The following is a 16,860-nucleotide window of genomic DNA, read 5'->3' as shown; positions in this document are numbered from 1 at the left end:
GTGGCTGGTTGGTGCTCATTAATCCTGGTGGCTAGTTTCCTTCCCATCTGTCCAATGTAATGTTTGCAGCAATCTTTGTTGGGTATTTTGTATACAACGTCCATTCTGCTGGTTGCTGGAACAGGGCACTTTTAAATTCATCAGAAGCTGTTTCAGTGTGGTGGTAGTTTTGAGGACTACCTTGCTGCCTAGGGGCTGGAGTAGTGTGGTCGTCATCTCTGCGATGTCGTTAATGTATGGCACGGTGGTGTAAATATATGGCTTGCTTGTAAATATGTACCTGGCTGCGACTGTAAATATACTTGGCATTCGGAGGCCTTTGGGGATGCTCCGTTATCCGCGCGCGCAGAACGAGATCACGTGGATCTCCGTTTCGCGGGCAAAATAAGGTCACGTGGGGTCGGACATCCAGGAACGTAAGGAGGCAGAGAATGGAGTCAGATCAACAGCCAATCAGAAGATCACTCCATTTCAGTGATTGCATGATGTTTTTTATTATATAAAAAGACTGGATCAACACAGAAGTGTGTGTATTTTTCCGAACTGACACACTGTATAGTTTGTCAGGGACAGAAAGGTTTAGACCCAGAGCTCTGTATGCTTTATCCACTTATTCCTAAAATAAATTAAAATTGTGAGACCGAATATCTTCTCCTATTGCTTCATTTAAAGAACACGCAGGACTTGGCTCACACATAGAAGAAAGTAAGTTGATAGATTGAGCCAAAGTCCGACAGTGGCTAGAGTCTCTAGGCATGTTGTGTCTCCCTGCTAAGTTCTGTTGTAGGAAGCAGTGAACGGCGTTTTATCGGGTACTCATTCCTGAATATAATGCATAGGGGTTTTTCCTTAGTTTCTCGTAGTTCCTGGGTGCTACAGTGTGTTGTGGCTCGTTTAAATAATGTCCTGATGCAGCTCCATTTTTGGGTGTTGGGGTGTTTGCTCCTGTAGTTGAGTATCTGGTTAGTGTGTGGCATTCCAGCTTTGCCATACATCAAAGACATCTCGGAGATGACGAACAGACTACTTCGGCCCCTAGACAGCATTGCAGCCCACAAACCTACCACCATGCTGAAACCACTTATGATGAATTTAAAGAACCCTATACCAGTAATCAGCAGAACTAACATCATATATAAAATGCCCTGCAAAGACTACAACAAACGTTACATTGGACATATGGGCAGGAAACTAACCACCAGGATACATGAACTAGCCACCAAAAAACACGACCACTATCACTAGTATCTGTACACTCAGACAAAGAGGGACACACGTTCAACTGGGACAATACATCCATCCTGGGACAGGCTAAAAAAAGACACACGGGAATTCTGAGAGGCTTGGCATTCAAACTGGAACTCCATTACTAAATGTAGATTTGGATCCCATTTTTCAACCTCTGAGAAAAAGAATCATTAGTGATGTCACTCACAACAACAGACCAAGACAGATAAATAGCAACCGGAACAGAACACCAGCGCTTCATCGGATGCTCACAGATGATGTTACCTAGCATGGTGACGAAACGTCTGAGAACAAATCTATCAGCCCGGCGAGCAAATTTACAATCTGAGCTACAAATCTTCTCCAAAATCGCAAGTACATCAAATTACAAGAGAAAGCTATTTGTTCACACCTTAGAATGAACTGGCAGCATTTGTGCAGAGAAAGAGAATTAAGAGTGAGAGACATTCCAGGTTGAATGAAAACGCCATCTTCAAAGAAGAAAATAAAAATGTTTGCAGAACAGCCAGCAGCAAGATGAGCAGCAAGTTGATACAATAGATGGCCTCACATGAAAGAAAAGAAAGCATGTTCAGCATGGAGAAAGCAATGCTTCAACAGCAAGAAGCTGACCCAGTTGCATGTGTTAGCTAAAAGAAAGCAAAGCAAGTCTATTAAACTTGAGGCTACTGGAGAGATGTTGACCAATGACTCTTATTATTTTACACCATATCATTGTACATCAAATAACAGGTTGGTATAAAGTCTAAAGGTAATTAAGATTTGGAGATGCCAGTGTTGGACTGAGGTGTACAAAATTAAAAATCACACAACACCAGGTTATAGTCCAACGATGCTCCAAAAGCTAGTGTGCTTCCAGTTAAATCTGTTGGACTATAACCTGGTGTTGTGTGATTTTTAACTAAAGGTAATTAATGCATAGAGCCTTTTTAGAATGATAACTGCGAACAAGAGCATCAAGTGAAAGGGGAATGGTGGATAGATACCAGTAATCATGCAACAATCACGGGCTTTGCAGATCTGTGCAAAATGTCCCAAAATGAAACCCTCAAAAATAGTGAACAATGCTAATTTCAGTAGGTTAAATGAAGCTGAGAGCCAAATGCAATAGGAAGAATGAGCATCTGAGTTGGATACTTTGTCCTGCTGAGAACTGCCAAGGTTACATTAGAGACAGCGAAGGTGAAAGCTGTTGAATCTTTGGTCCTGTCTAGCATATGCTGAAAGATCGAACCACCAAGGCAGGAGTGTGCAAAGGATGCAGGTCTGGTAGATTCTCTGATGTTCTCACTAAGATTACTGTTGTTCCAAGCTGCTGTTTAGCCATGAGGGTGCAACGTTTGCAATGTCTGAATTGATATTTAGCCAGAGTTGGTTAGCTTAGTGAGCCAGACAGCTGGCTTATATTGCCAACAGCATGGATTCAATTTCTGTATCAGCAGACGTTACCATGAAAGACTCTCCTTCTCAACCTCTCCAATTCCCTGAGGTGAAGATCCTCTGATTAAACCACCACCAATTATGTTAACTTTAATGAGAGCAAACCATTTACGTTTCTGGCATAATGTGATCAATTGCTGCCAATTGTGAACCTTTATATATGTGAACCTATCAAAAACCTTGAAGGACTGATCATCATTGCTGATATGTGGTAGTATAAACAACACTTTAGTCCATGATATTTGATATTGATGGCCAAATCAAGCTTTTACAGATGTCTGTGAACCTCTCAGAGCAACTCTTTCTGATAAGGATTTGGTGGACTTTAAATTTAGAGTATTAGGCAAACAGGGTTAAACAGTTTTCCATCAGTTCTCGCAAAACAGTACCTACCCACTGTAGTTGACCTCAAGGTATACGATAGCAATGCAGTGAACAGTATGCCAAAGAATGTTAGTGCCAGTGTACAACCCTGTTTGGCCCCATGGTGTATCTGAGTTCCAAAGTTGCCTTGTCTCTGCTGTGCTTGCTCGTTATGGTGATAGGCAATCATGTTGAGTAAGTTTATGGGAGCCAGGGTTTTGCAGTTATATTACTCCCTATAATCACATTAGTCAAATATTTGAACAAAGAAAATTTCCTGCCCAGGAACAGGCCCTTCGGCCCTCCAAGCCTGAGCCGATCCAAATGTACTGTCTAAACCTGTCGGTCAATTCATTTTAAATGAATTTTAAATGAATCTACCGTGCCTGCCTCTACCACCTCTGCTGGCAACACGTTCCAAATGCCCACCACCCTCTGTGTGAAGTACTTAGCGTGTGTATCCCCCTTAAACTTTCCACCTCTCACTTTGAAAGTTTGACCTCTCATTATTGAATACTTCACCCTGGGAAAAAGCTTGTCTCTATCGACCCTGTCTATACCCTTCATGATTTTGTAAACCTCAATCAGGTCCCCCTCATTCTCCTTTTTTCTAGTGAAACTAAACCTAACCTACTCAACCTCTCTTCATAGCTCGCACCTTCCATGCCATGCAACATCCTCGTAAACTTTCTCTGCACCCTCTCCAAATCGTCCACATCCTTTTGGTAATGTGGTGCCCAGAACTGTACACAGTATTCTAAATGTGGCCAAACCATGTCTTGTACAATTTTAACATGACTTGCCACCTCTTAAACACAATACTCTGTCGGATGAAGGCAATCATACTATACGCCTTCTTGACCATTCTATCCACCTGTGCAGCAACCTTCAGGGTACAATGGACCTGCACTCCGAGATCTCTCTGCCCATCAACTTTTCCTAAGGCTGTTCCATTCATTGTATAATTCGCTCGAGAATTAGACTTGCCTAAATGCATCACCTCACATTTGTCTGGATTGAAATCCATCTGCCACTTTTCCGCCCAACTCTCCAATCTATGTATGTCCTCCTGTATTCTCTGACAGTCTCTTATGCTTTCTGCCACTCCACCAATCTTTGTGTCATCTGCAAACTTGTTAATCATACCAACAGTGCCCTCTTCGAGATCATTTATGTATATTACAAGCAACAGTGGCCCCAGCACTGACCCCTGTGGAACACCACTGGTCACCTTTCTCCACTTGGAGCAACTCCCTTCAATTACTACTCTCTGACTCCTGTTGCTCAACCAGTTCTTTATCCACCTAGCTAGAACACCCTGAACACCATGTGACTTCACTTTCTCCATTAGTCTATAATGGGGAACCTTATCAAACGCCTTATTAAAGTCAATGTATATGACATAAACAGCCCTTCCTTTATCTAACAACTTGGTCACTTCCTCGAAGAACTCTATCAAGTTGGTAAGGCACGATCTCCCCCGCACAAAACCATGTTGCCAAAAACTGATAAGCTCATTCCTTTCCAAATATAAATAGATCCTATCTCTCAGTATCCTCCCCAGCAACTTTCCCACCACCGACGTCAGGCTTACTGGTCTGTAGTTACCCGGAATATCCCTACTACCCTTTTTGTGCAGGGGGATAACATGAGCAACCTTCCAGTCCTCCGGCACCTCACCTGTATTTAAGGATGCCCCTAAGATATCCGTCAGGGCCCCAGCTATTTCCTCTCGTGCCTCCCTTAGCAATCTGGGATAGATCCCATCCGGTCCTGGGGATTTGTCCACCTTAATAACTTGAGTGAGATTAATGAATACAATGGGATGAATCTAGAAAGTCAATGGGAGGAAGAGATAAAGAGGTAAATGCAAGATGAGAGCAAATCAGTAATATGGGAAATGAAGCTCCGAGAATGGCAGAAAGGGACAGAGATTACATGTAATGCTGAACCAACAGTTAAGCTTACATGTTACAAATATTGCCAAAATATAATTCTAAAAGCTGTGCATCTGAATGTAGGCAGCATTCATAACAAAGTTAACAAATTAATAGCACACACTGAAGTAAGTAAGTATGGTGTGAAAGCCTTTATAGAAACTTGACCAGGATTGAATCCAGAATATTAAGGAATATATGATACATAAAATTAGGAGACTAGGTAAAGAGATTAGGACAGGGAATCAGTTGCTCAGTAATCAATAGTCAAGAATCAAGTCACTAGTCAGAGTGGTCTACAGGCTCCCGATCAATAAGTACAATGTTGGGCAAAGTATACAAGTCGTATTATTTTGATGCATGTGATTAAAGGGGAAGCAATAATCATGGGTGATTTTAATGTACAGGTGTAAACTGGAAAAATGAAATTGCCTGGATGAGAGGTTGCTAGAATGCTTCTCCAAGGAACTATCTGGAACCAAACAGGGAACAGCTAATGTTAGTCGATATTATATAATGTGACAGGATCAATTAATGACCTTGGAGTAAAGACATCCTGAGGTTGTAGTCATCACAAACAATTGCATTTTACTTTGTTTGAATGGAAGAAGCATGAGACTAAGGCTAGAATCTTAAGTGGGCATATGAGGTGAAACGGTTAAAAATTATGTCCCAATACATGTGTGAATCTAACCGGAATGGAGGTGTTGCTTAGTCCCGTGTGAATCTTATTACACACCTCCCCGTGTGAATCTTCTTATCTGTATGTAACCAGAATGGAATGTGTTTTTTAGCCTTGCTCTGCTGTTCACATGAATGTTTATATCTGGAAAAGAGTATATCAGCTGGAAAAGTCTCCAGTTCGGTGAGTCTGCTCCGGGGTTACGTTTAACCGCCGAGCGTGGGTTGTTGGCAACCGCTCTACGAGAACTGACGGCTCCCAGTTCCGGTAACATGTAGAGTGAGTATAAGCCAGACCCGTTGGTTGTGGCGACGCTGCGGGGAATAAAATGCCCATATTCTAGCAGACTCGCCTCTTGGTCGTTTGTTCTGTGTCAGACTACTCTCCTACGAACCTGACCTTGAGAATTTTTTAAAACAGCATATAAACTGAACTACAGGTAGTTCTCCTACAAAATGCATTTATTAAATGCCCGTCATGATTTGGAAATGCCTGTTTTGGACTGGGGTATACAAAGTTAAAAATCACACAACACCAGGTTATAGTCCAACAAGTTTAATTGGAAGCACTCCCACAGTCCTCCCACAGTCCAAAGATGTGCAGGTAAGGTGAATTGGCCATGCTAAATTGCCCGTAGTGTTAGGTAAGGGATAAATGTAGGGGTATGGGTGGGTTGCGCTTCGGCGGGTAGGTGTGGACTTGTTGGGCCGAAGGGCCTGTTTCCACACTGTAATGTAATGTAATCTAATCTAATGTAATCTAAAATCTAATCACTAGCTTTCAGAACACTGCTCAACCACCTGATGAACAAGATAATACATGGCTTGGAAAGGGTGGACGCTAAGAAATTGGTTCCATTAGGCGAGGAGACTAGGACCTGTGAGCACTGCCTTAGAATTAGAGGGGGTCAATTCAGAACAGAAATGCGGAGACATTTCTTCAGCCAGAGAGTGGTGGGCCTGTGGAATTCATTGCCACAGAGTGCAGTGGAGGCTGGGACACCAAATGTCTTCAAGGCAGAAATTGATAAATTCTTGATGTCACAAGGAATTAAGGGCTACGGGGAGAATGCGGGGAAATGCCCATCAGCCATGATTAAATGGCAGAGTGGACTCGATGGGCCGAATGGCCTTACTTCCACTCCTATGTCTTATGGTCTTATGGACTACTAACTGGTGTTGTGGGATTTTTAACTTTATGAAGTGTTATTTGTCTGTGACACAATTTGTGAATAGCCAACTTTGTTAAAATAAAGTAAACTCCTCACTGTTACATGATTCTCATCTCAGGCACTAGGTGTCGCAGTGCGCGAAGGACTGGACTCTATGTTGGCATCACGTGATTAGTTGGCTGATGTGCTTTCTTGTGAAGACCTTTTGTGGAACGTATTGTGAAATGTTTATGCTAGTGGACTTGGAAAAGCACTATGAAAATGTCTCTATATAGCCTGAGGACAAGAAACTAGAAGAAATCTGTTTATTTAAGGTTAAAAATCACACAACACCAGGTGATAGTCCAATAGGTTTATTTGGAAGCACTAGCTTTTGGAGTGCTACTCCTTCATCAGGTGGTTCATCAGGATAACCACCTGATGAAGGAGCCAAGCTCCAAAAGCTCGTGCTTCCAAATTAAATGTATCAGACTATAACCCGGTGTTGTGCATCCAACACTGGCATCTCCAAAGCCTGTTTACTTAAAAGCATAAAGAGTTGAGATGAGTGAAATTTCACTGGAATTGACTAATTGTAAAATGACAGTGTTGAGGAGCAGTTTGAAATTTGTTTTGTTTGTCTTAAGAGCTTTTTTTTTCCCACTTTAAAAGAAAACCATGTAAAGATATTTAAGAATATCTGCAGACTCTTGTGAATCTGTTTCATTGACTGATTGCTCTGGTCACCAACTGCAAAATACCAGTCCATGGGCTTGAACATGATCAGTCAGCTGCTCAGGATGGCCAGAATCAGGAAACTCTGCATATAGTGGGTGAGGGAGAGAAATGTGAGTGGCACCCTATAACTTTTGATGCATGTTTGGGAATGTACTGAAGGGGTGAGTAGGCTGTGCAGAAGAGATCCAGGGTTAATCCAGGTCAGGAGAGTGGAGAAGGTCATTGATCTTTTTGCTACATTTTGTGCATTCCTTCAGATGGTTGAGACTGCACTGGCCTGGATGGTAAAAGGGGTCCAGGTTGGCATGGTTCCAGTAGAATGGTGTCCTCTAGTCTGGGAGAAAAGAACATCCTGCCTCTGCATAACCCCATCCCCATCAGCATCATCTCCATGTCTCTGCCCACAAAGAGAAGTAGTAATTTTCTATTGTCTGTCACGTTCAAGACCAATGTCAGGAACCATGCAGGACTGCTCCGGACTGACAGCTGTTGTCTGGGTGCACGATATAGTTTTAAACATGTTGCTGCACCATGGATGTTGGTCAATTCTAGGATATTATCTGTCAAGGCAGGTTTCATTCTGGGATCTGACTTGTGCAGTGTTACCATTTGGATGGAATCAGAAGACTGGCTGGAATGTGGTGCAGCCAGCAGGTATGGATGCCAGTTGAGAGTAATTAGTTGAGAATCTGATAAATTGTACTATACAGTACCTTACAACAGGTCAAAATTTACTTCAACTGTGCTATCATTTGTGTTCGGCTAACCACTATTTTTGTTTCGATTTTACTTGACATTTTTGGTCATTCACCCTGAACTCTGCTTTTCCAATACGCCCCATTATTTCTGTTGCACCGTTTTCTGTAACATGGCATGCAACTACGGTGTTATAAGAGAATTACCTGTAGCAGGTTTTGAGAAGATTTGTAGCTCAGGTTGAGGTTTTGAATGTAGGTTTGCTCGCTGAGCTAGAAGGTTCACTTCCAGACATTTTGTTACCCAACTAGGTAACATCTTCAGTGGCCTCAGGCAAAACAATGCTGAAAATTCCTGCTTTCTATTTATATGTTTGGGTTTCTTTGGGTTGGTGATGTTATTTCCTGTGGTGAAGTCACTTCCTGTTCTTTTTCTCAGGGAGTGGTAGATGAGGTCTAACTCTGTTTGTTGATTGAGTTCCGTATTTGTCCAATGTAGTGTTTGTTACAGTCCTTGCGTGGCATTTTGTAAATGACATTAGTTTTGCTCGTTGTCTGTATAGTGTCTTTCAAGTTCATTAGCTGCTGTTTTACTGTGTTGGTGGGTTTGTGGGCTACCATGATGCCAAGGGGTCTGAGTAGTCTGGCAGTCATTTCCGAGATGCCTTTGATGTAGGGGAGAGTGGCTAGGGTTTCTGGACACGTTTTGTCTGCTTGCTTGGGTTTGTTGCTGAGAAATCGATGGACTGTTTTCATTGGGTACCCATTCTTTTTGACTACAGTTAGATAATTCTCTCTCACTAGTATCCTCATATACGGATGAGGAAGGACACCACTTCGACTGGCACAATACATCCATCCTAGGACAAGCCAAATAAAGACATGCATGAGAATTCCAATCGGAACTCTATCAACAAACACATCGAGTTAGACCCCATCTACCACCCCCTGAGAAAAGGAACAGGAAGTGACTTCACCACAGGAAATGACATCACTAACCTAAAGAAACCCAAACATATAAATAGAAAGCAGGAATTTTCAGCATTTGCATCGCCTGAGACCCACTGAAGATGTTACCTAGTAGGGTAACAAAACGTCTGGAAATGAACCTTCCAGCTCAGCGAGCAAACCTACATCCAGAATTACCTATTTGAAGTGAACTAGGAGATAAATCAATGAATAAGCACTGCAAATATTTTAAGGGGATACTTCAGAATAGTCAAAGTAATGAGATTCTTCATATAAAGAACAATTCTAAAAGGAGGAGGACCAGCACTTAACTTGAGAAAAAAGTATATAATTGCAAAGATGAATGTCTGGTCAGATGATTGGACAAAACTTCAAGAACATGAGAAGATGACAAAACATGGATCAGCAGAAAATAATTAGAGTTATTAGAAGAAGCTACTTTTTAAAACTTCATTCATGGCCTTGAGGTGTTGTAGACTGAGTAAGCATTTATTGTCCATCCTCTGTTGCCATGGAGAAGTTGGTGAGCTGCTTTCTTTCAATTTTGCAGTTCGTTTAGTTCTGGTAGTCTCTAACCGGCTCTTGTTGCCACTCTGTATTTGGCTAATCCAGTTCAGTTTCTGGTCAATGTTACCTCCCCAGATGTTGTAAGTGGGGACTTTGGTGATGGCTATACAATTGAATGCCAAGTGGCAATGGTTAGATTCTGTTTTGGTGCTACTTGCATGAAGCATATGTTACTTGCTACCTGTCGACTCAAATTTGGATGTCTATGTCTTGCTCGATTTGGACATAAAGAGCTGCAGTACTTGATTTACATATGGTGCTGAAAATTGTGTGATCATCAATGAACATCTGCACTTCTGATCTTATGATGGAGGGAAGATCATTGATATAGCTGAAGGTGGTTGGACCAAGGACAATATCCTGAGTAACTCTGGAGAGATGGAAGTGAGATTTTGTACACATATTCAAAAGGAACAGAAAAGAAAATGAGTGCTGCTCTTCAGAAGAGTGAATAAGGAAATGGCTAATGAAATAGTCAAACATTTTGCTGCTGAATTGTGGAGAATACAGAATGCACTCGAGTTGTAGCTACAAAGCGGAAGGTAGAAACAGTGTAATTTCACCAAATATCGATCATTAGGGAAACGGTACTGAGCAAAATGATAGAGCTGTGGGCTGACGAGTTTCTGAGTTCTGATGCTGGAGGGTAGCTGATTTTTTACTTGATGGATTCCAGTATGGTCACTTCAACACCTGAAGATTTGCCCATGGTAATTGAATTAAAATCTGGCTGAGCTCCTCCACGGAGTTTAATATTCAGCCCTTGTTTCACAGGCTGGCATTCTGTGATGGGTAATGCATCATCTTTCAGTGTTCTCTCTAAAATACAACTCCAGGTAGTAGTTCACACACATCACTATATGTTTATTGTAGTCAGCGATAAGAACGAGGAGGAGGATTGGGCTAGTCTATCATATTAAACATGACCATGGCTGATTTTCATTTCGGCTTCTACTTCTCTTTCCTGCTCGCTCTCCATAACCCTTCAACCTGTAACCGATTGAGTACATTTAAGGAGGAATTTGATTTTTAATGTGCAGATTTTTACTGCTGGAATCAGTAGTGATCCCTTTAATATAGGCCGAACATTGATTATGGGAATCACTGTTATGGGTACCAAAAGACTACTGCTACCAATGTCTTCTCCCCTTTGTTACTACTTAACTCCACCCATATGGGTTTTACCTCTTCCTAGCCAACATCATTTCCTGCTAACATACATACATACTCCAATTGATTCTATCAAAGCTACCTCATCATCCTTCCTTCCCTGCCTGTCCTCGCAAAACGTTACATACCCAGTTATAACTATGTCTGTAATTGCTATAAAATCAAACTCATTAACCTCTTTGTGCTGTTTAATTCATGTATTATGATTCATATACTAAGGTGCATTCAGTGAAATAGCAGGTATTTAAGAAAATAGTTCATGCCTCCTGGCAGTAATATATTCCAATGAGGACAAAAAGAATTTTAAAAATTACAGCACAGGAACAGGCCCTTCGGCCCTCCAGATCCTCTATCTAAACCTGTTGTCTATTTTCTAAGGATCTGTATCTCTCCGCTCCCTGCCCATTCATGTATCTGTCTAGACACATCTTAAATGATGCTAATGTGCCCACCTCTACCAGGCACTCACCACCCTCTCTGTAAAGAACTTTCCTTACATATCTCCCTTAAACTCGTCCCCTCTCACCTTGGACGCATGACCCCTAGTAACTGAGTCCCGACACTCCAGGAAAAAGCTTCTTGCTATCCACCTGGTCTATGCCACTTATAATTTTGTAGATCTCAATTAGTTTCCTTTCCCCAACAATCTCCCATCTTTCTAATCAAGATAATCCTAATCTACTCAGCCTGTCTTCGGAGCTAGTCCCTCCATACCAGGCAACATACCGGAGAACCTCCTCTGCACCCTCTCCAAAACATCCACATCCTACGAGGGGTGTGGCAACCAGAACTGTACGCAGTATTCCAAATGTGGCCAAACCAAAATCCTATACAACTGTAACATAACCTGGGTGGGCGAACTTGCAGCATGGGTTGGTACCTGGGACTTCAATGTTGTGGCCATTTCAGAGATATGGATAGAGTAGGGACAGGAATGTTTGCTGCAGCTTCCGGGTTTAGATGTTTGACTAAGATCAGGGAAGGCAATAAAAGAAGGGGAGGTGTGGCATTGTTAATCAAGGACAGTATTATAGTGGCAGAAAGGATGTTTGATGAGGACTCATCTACTGAGGCTGAGTTTAGCAATAGGAGAGGTCGCCCTGTTGGGAGTTTTCTATAGGCTTCCAAAAAGTTCCAGAGGTGTAGAGGAAGGGATTACAAAGACAATTCTGGATAGAAGTGGAAGTAACAGGATAGTTGTTATGGGGGCCTTTAACTTTCCAAATATTGACTGGAAATGCTACACTTGGAGCACTTGAGATAAGTCAGTTTTTGTCCAATCTGTGCAGAAGGGTTTCTGTATGTAGATAGACCACCAAGAGGAGAGGCTACATTGGATTTGGTACTGGGTAATGAACCAAGCCAGATGTTAGATTTGGAAGTAGATGAGCACTTTGGTGATAGTGACCACAATTTGGTTACGTTGACTTTAGCGATGAAAAGGGATAGGTACATACCACAGGGCAAGAGTTATAGCTGTAGAAAAGCAATTATGTGATGCGATAAGGCAAGATTTAGGATGCATAGGATGGGGATGGGGATGGCAACTGCAGGAGATGAGTACAGTTAAAATATGGAGCTTGTTCAAGGAATAGCTACTGTATGTTCTTGATAAGTATGTGCCTGTCAGGCAGGAAGGAAGTGGTTGAGCGAGTGAACCATGGTTTACTAAAGAATTTGAATCTCTTGTCAAGAGGAAGAAGGAAGCTTATGTAAAGATGAGACGTGAAGGCTCAGTCAGGGAGCTTAAGAGTTACAAGTTAGCTAGGGGGGACCTAAAAAGGACCTAAAGGCCTAAATGGTGTTGCCCAAGCTCAGGCAAACTGGCAAGGATGTTCACTCCATTGGAATGTCCTGCAAATCACAAGCACCATTTGTTGCATTTTTCAATGATAAAACCAATGTAGCGCCTTTTTGAAGTTCAGCTGAGCTTCAGCCAGTAAGAATTTTTGCCTAGTCACATCATGAAACCTGCATACGAGATTGTCTCCAAGCATCTTATTAAGGGTTAAACCAAATTCACACACTTCGGTCAGTTGTCATAACCTGGTAACAAATCCTGGCACTGATTACCCTGGTTTTCAAATTGCCAAGTAAAGGCAGTAGTATCTCAAAATTAAAAGTGACTTGTGGTTATAATATTCCTTTACTGTGTCAATCAATTCTTGAAAGGTTTTAAGTAACTCGTGCCTCAGGAAAAGTTAGGCTCCCAATGACAGGAAAAGCTGCAGCTGCACAGGCTGCCATGATAATCACTTGTTTTTCACCTGCCATGTCATTTGTCCAGAAGCAATAATGAATTCTTTCCGTATGCTGGATCCACCAACATCTGAAATTGACTTTTTCAGGATAATGCTTCACTGATCGCCAATCACCCTTTATTTACAAATGTATAGCCTTTGACAATAGCACTGCCTCATAATGAATCAGAGACCAAAAAAACTGCAGATGCTGGGATCCATAATAGACAGGTACGAGGTTGGAAGAACACAGCAGGCCAGGCAGCAACAGGAAGTGGAGAAGTCGATGTTTCAGTTGTAACCTTTCTTCAGGACTGGAGGTAGGTGTAGAGGAAGCTACAGATCAAAAACTGGCAGGGGTAGGGTGGTGAAGTGGGGATAGGTGAAGACAGCTAGAGGGTACCAATGAGTCACATTCCTGAGGCTCCATATTGCTAACATTGATCCTTTAGGCCAGCCAGGTCCTCCGACTGGACGAGGTTTACATTCCCAATCAGGGAACTCATGCTCTATGAGGTCCAGCTGGCTGACCCAATTACGTTTAGTACACTTTGTTCTGGCAAACATCACTAACTGTGTGCAGAGCAGCTCATATCTGACCACGCTAGATCAGTTTACAATGGGCTTTTAAAGATTGCAGGGGTGCAAGGAATGCCAGTAAATTCTGGGATGTCCTCTGAGGGGTAAGTCCTGAAGAAAGGCTGCATAAGATGGGTTTGGAATCAAGTGTGTAGGAAGGCATATTAGGTCGGTTGAAAATTAGGTGAGTTTAGTGAGATGTGGTGAGAAATCCCACTAGGTCTTGTGGCAGAAATTCTTCCAAACTCCATGCAATTTGGACTTAGATAAGTAGAGATAGGAGGCTGAAATTTGCTAACAGTAGCTACTGTCTATCTGTAAATTGGTGTCAAAATTTTATTTGTATTAATTTATTTCATCGTTTCTGTACTATCACAATATTTAGGAAAGGGTGGCATGATGGCTCAGTGATTAGCACTGCTCCCTCAGTGCCAGGGACCAAAATTTGATTCCACCCTTGGGCAACTATCTGTGTGGAGTTTGCACATTCTCCCCGCACCTGCGTGGGTTCCTCCAAGTGCTCCAGTGTCGTCCTACAGTCTAAAGATGCGCTGGTCAGGTGTAATGGCCATGGGATATGCTGGGTAAGGGATGAACTGAACACTATTAACCAAGGAAGTAAGGATAATATCAAATTGAAAGGAAAAAAAGGTAAAATATAGCAAAGGTGGGTGCTAATCCAGAGGATTGAAAGCTTTTTGAAATGAATTTTTGCTTTTTTTAAACCGCTTTCTTTTCTTTGCTATTTTAAAAAAAACGTTTATCCACTCTGCCCCTTCCAGTCCCTCTGAGTATCATAATCTAAATAGCTGCCCTGCAATCCCAGATATCCTTGCGAAGCAAAAGGATATTTGCCCCTCCTGCCACACCCACTAGAGCTCCCCATCTCTGTTTCTTAACTGCCCTTTGAAATTGTCCGGCAAGGCACTGTGTTTCAGGTATCATTAAAAATAGGAAACAATTATTGATCTCGATGCTCACACCCCATGAAAGAATGTAAGTTTGGTCATACTTGGCTCATTACAACGCATGGGCATTACAGAAGCAAGAAAGTCTATTAAAACATAACAAAGATTAAATACTTGAATAAGGTAACACCAGTAGAAAGAAAAACAGAGATTCTTGACATCTTTCTTTCACCACCTTCCTGGACAGGAAAGGGAAGTGAATTAAACAGTAATCCAAAAGCAAAATATTTAACAGAGAATAGATTAAATTAGGCCAGGCAGCATTTGTGGTGAGAAAAATGGAAGTTAACATTTCAGGTCTGCTCTAATGAAAGATCACAGATGTATAAGCATTCCCTGTTTATTATTAAACTTATCAGTAAAAACTGTAATAAAATATCCTTGATCTACTCATCCTCCAATTATTGCTCTGAATTTCATGACAACATGTATACCTTGAGTAGAACCACAAGAACTTGCGGGTGTGTATATATTTTATATATGTGACAATTTTGTGGCTCTGCATACAGATGTATGACTGGGGAACACTGCTGCTTACTGAAGTGTAAGATATATGCTCAAATTTGTGACCTGACTAACTTGGACAAACATATAACTGATTGATAGTATAGTGTTATTACAGGGCTGCCCATAAAACTGGTGCTACAAATGGAAATCCATTTAGGCCAGAGTGTACTAATCTTCTGCAGCCATTGAGCTGTTATATTAATGTACAAAACATTTGGTACAGAAATGTCATTTATTTTCAAATCTAACTTCTCTATTGCGTGCATCCCTATCTTGAGAAATTATGATGTTGTGCAAAATTAAAAATGGAACAAAGACTAAAGCTAATAAGATTCGGAAAGGCGAAGTCATTTTGCACTTGTAGAGGCTAATTTCTCCTAAACTGTTGTAAATTAGTCTCAGTTTTACCTCATTAGCAATTCAAAGCATCCTTTCTATGTATTATACTGGTCAATATATATGTGTAGAATTTTAATGATTTATGAATATTATCGGAATGATTTCTTTATGATATAAACTCAGTGGCTCTTAATGTCAGATATTTTATGAGTTACATTCTTTCATGTGGTGTTCAATTTCTTGTGTTAAGTAACTTAACTGAATTGTCAGCTCGGTTGAATTACAAATTTAAAAATTTTACTTAAACCATTTATTTTAAAAAGTCTCAGTATAAAAAAGTGAGTTTTGATGCTCTCAGAACAGCACACATTGACAGTAGGCCATGAATCAAATCAGTTGCATTGTTGAGCAGTTAAAACTGGTAGTTGTCTTTCAAGACTACAGAAGGTTTTCTTTTTTGGTTATTCTTTTTAGCCATCCTACAAAATGGCTTTTGACCTCTGCAATGGAGTCTTGGTGCACTCACTAATCAAACTGAGACCTTGTCGGAGCATGGAAATGTCACCTATTTCTCTGGATTTAAAAAAGGTAATGTTCTTTTATATCACTAATTGCCTGCAAGTTCCTACAGAAATTATCTTCAGTTCAAAATTGGAATAAATTCAAAACTTATACCAGTGAATTAAAAGGGCCTACAATGCACAAGCTCATTTCCTTTTCTTTGTGGTAAAATAATATGTATCTTGCATTCTGCTTTTATTCTCTGTTTTTTGGATGTTTTTAGTCTAGCAAGTTGGCAATTATTTCCTGCATATGTATCTTTTACATGAATTATTCAAGTTAATAATTTTTATCTGGGTTATTTTCATGCCAAATATTAAAACAGAACTATTGATTTTGTGGTATCAGATTAGGTCACTGGCTTTTTGGTCTACCACAATTTAAGTCAAGGTTTTTTAAATCTCTGTCACTGTCATTAATTTCTGAAAATGTGTCTCTCTTTAACTTAATTTTTTACTTCATAAATAAAATTCCTGTTCTTATTTCCTGACAGTCCCTTGAAGTGACTTGAGATTTTTCTTTGTATCTTTAATAGAACTTGTCATTGTTGTTTAATAGAACTGTTGTAACTGCTTCACTGCCTTGCCTGTACAATGACTCAACACACATATATTTATGTACTCCATTATGGACATATTGAATTTCTTGCAGTTTGATGACTTTCAAAAATGTCTGCCTTGAGCAGAAGGAATGTAATTATCAAAAGC

General features: G+C 40.9%; 1 protein-coding gene across 1 annotated transcript in view; it reads left to right on the top strand.

Annotated features, from left to right (window-relative positions):
• Positions 1 to 16,860, top strand: part of tdrd12 (tudor domain containing 12) — a 147,019-nt gene that overhangs the window by 38,195 nt on the left and 91,964 nt on the right. The window contains exon 12 of the mRNA XM_087996141.1: positions 16,067 to 16,180. Coding sequence (XP_087852267.1) covers positions 16,067 to 16,180 — 114 coding nt within the window. The remainder of the gene's footprint in view (positions 1 to 16,066; positions 16,181 to 16,860) is intronic.

This window comes from Chiloscyllium plagiosum, unplaced genomic scaffold (genome assembly GCF_037043375.1).
Source record: "Chiloscyllium plagiosum isolate Xiang-an unplaced genomic scaffold, Cpla_swu_hap1 HiC_scaffold_17, whole genome shotgun sequence".
Classification (NCBI taxonomy): Eukaryota; Metazoa; Chordata; class Chondrichthyes; order Orectolobiformes; family Hemiscylliidae; genus Chiloscyllium; species Chiloscyllium plagiosum.
This window is presented reverse-complemented; position numbering and strand designations above follow the sequence as displayed.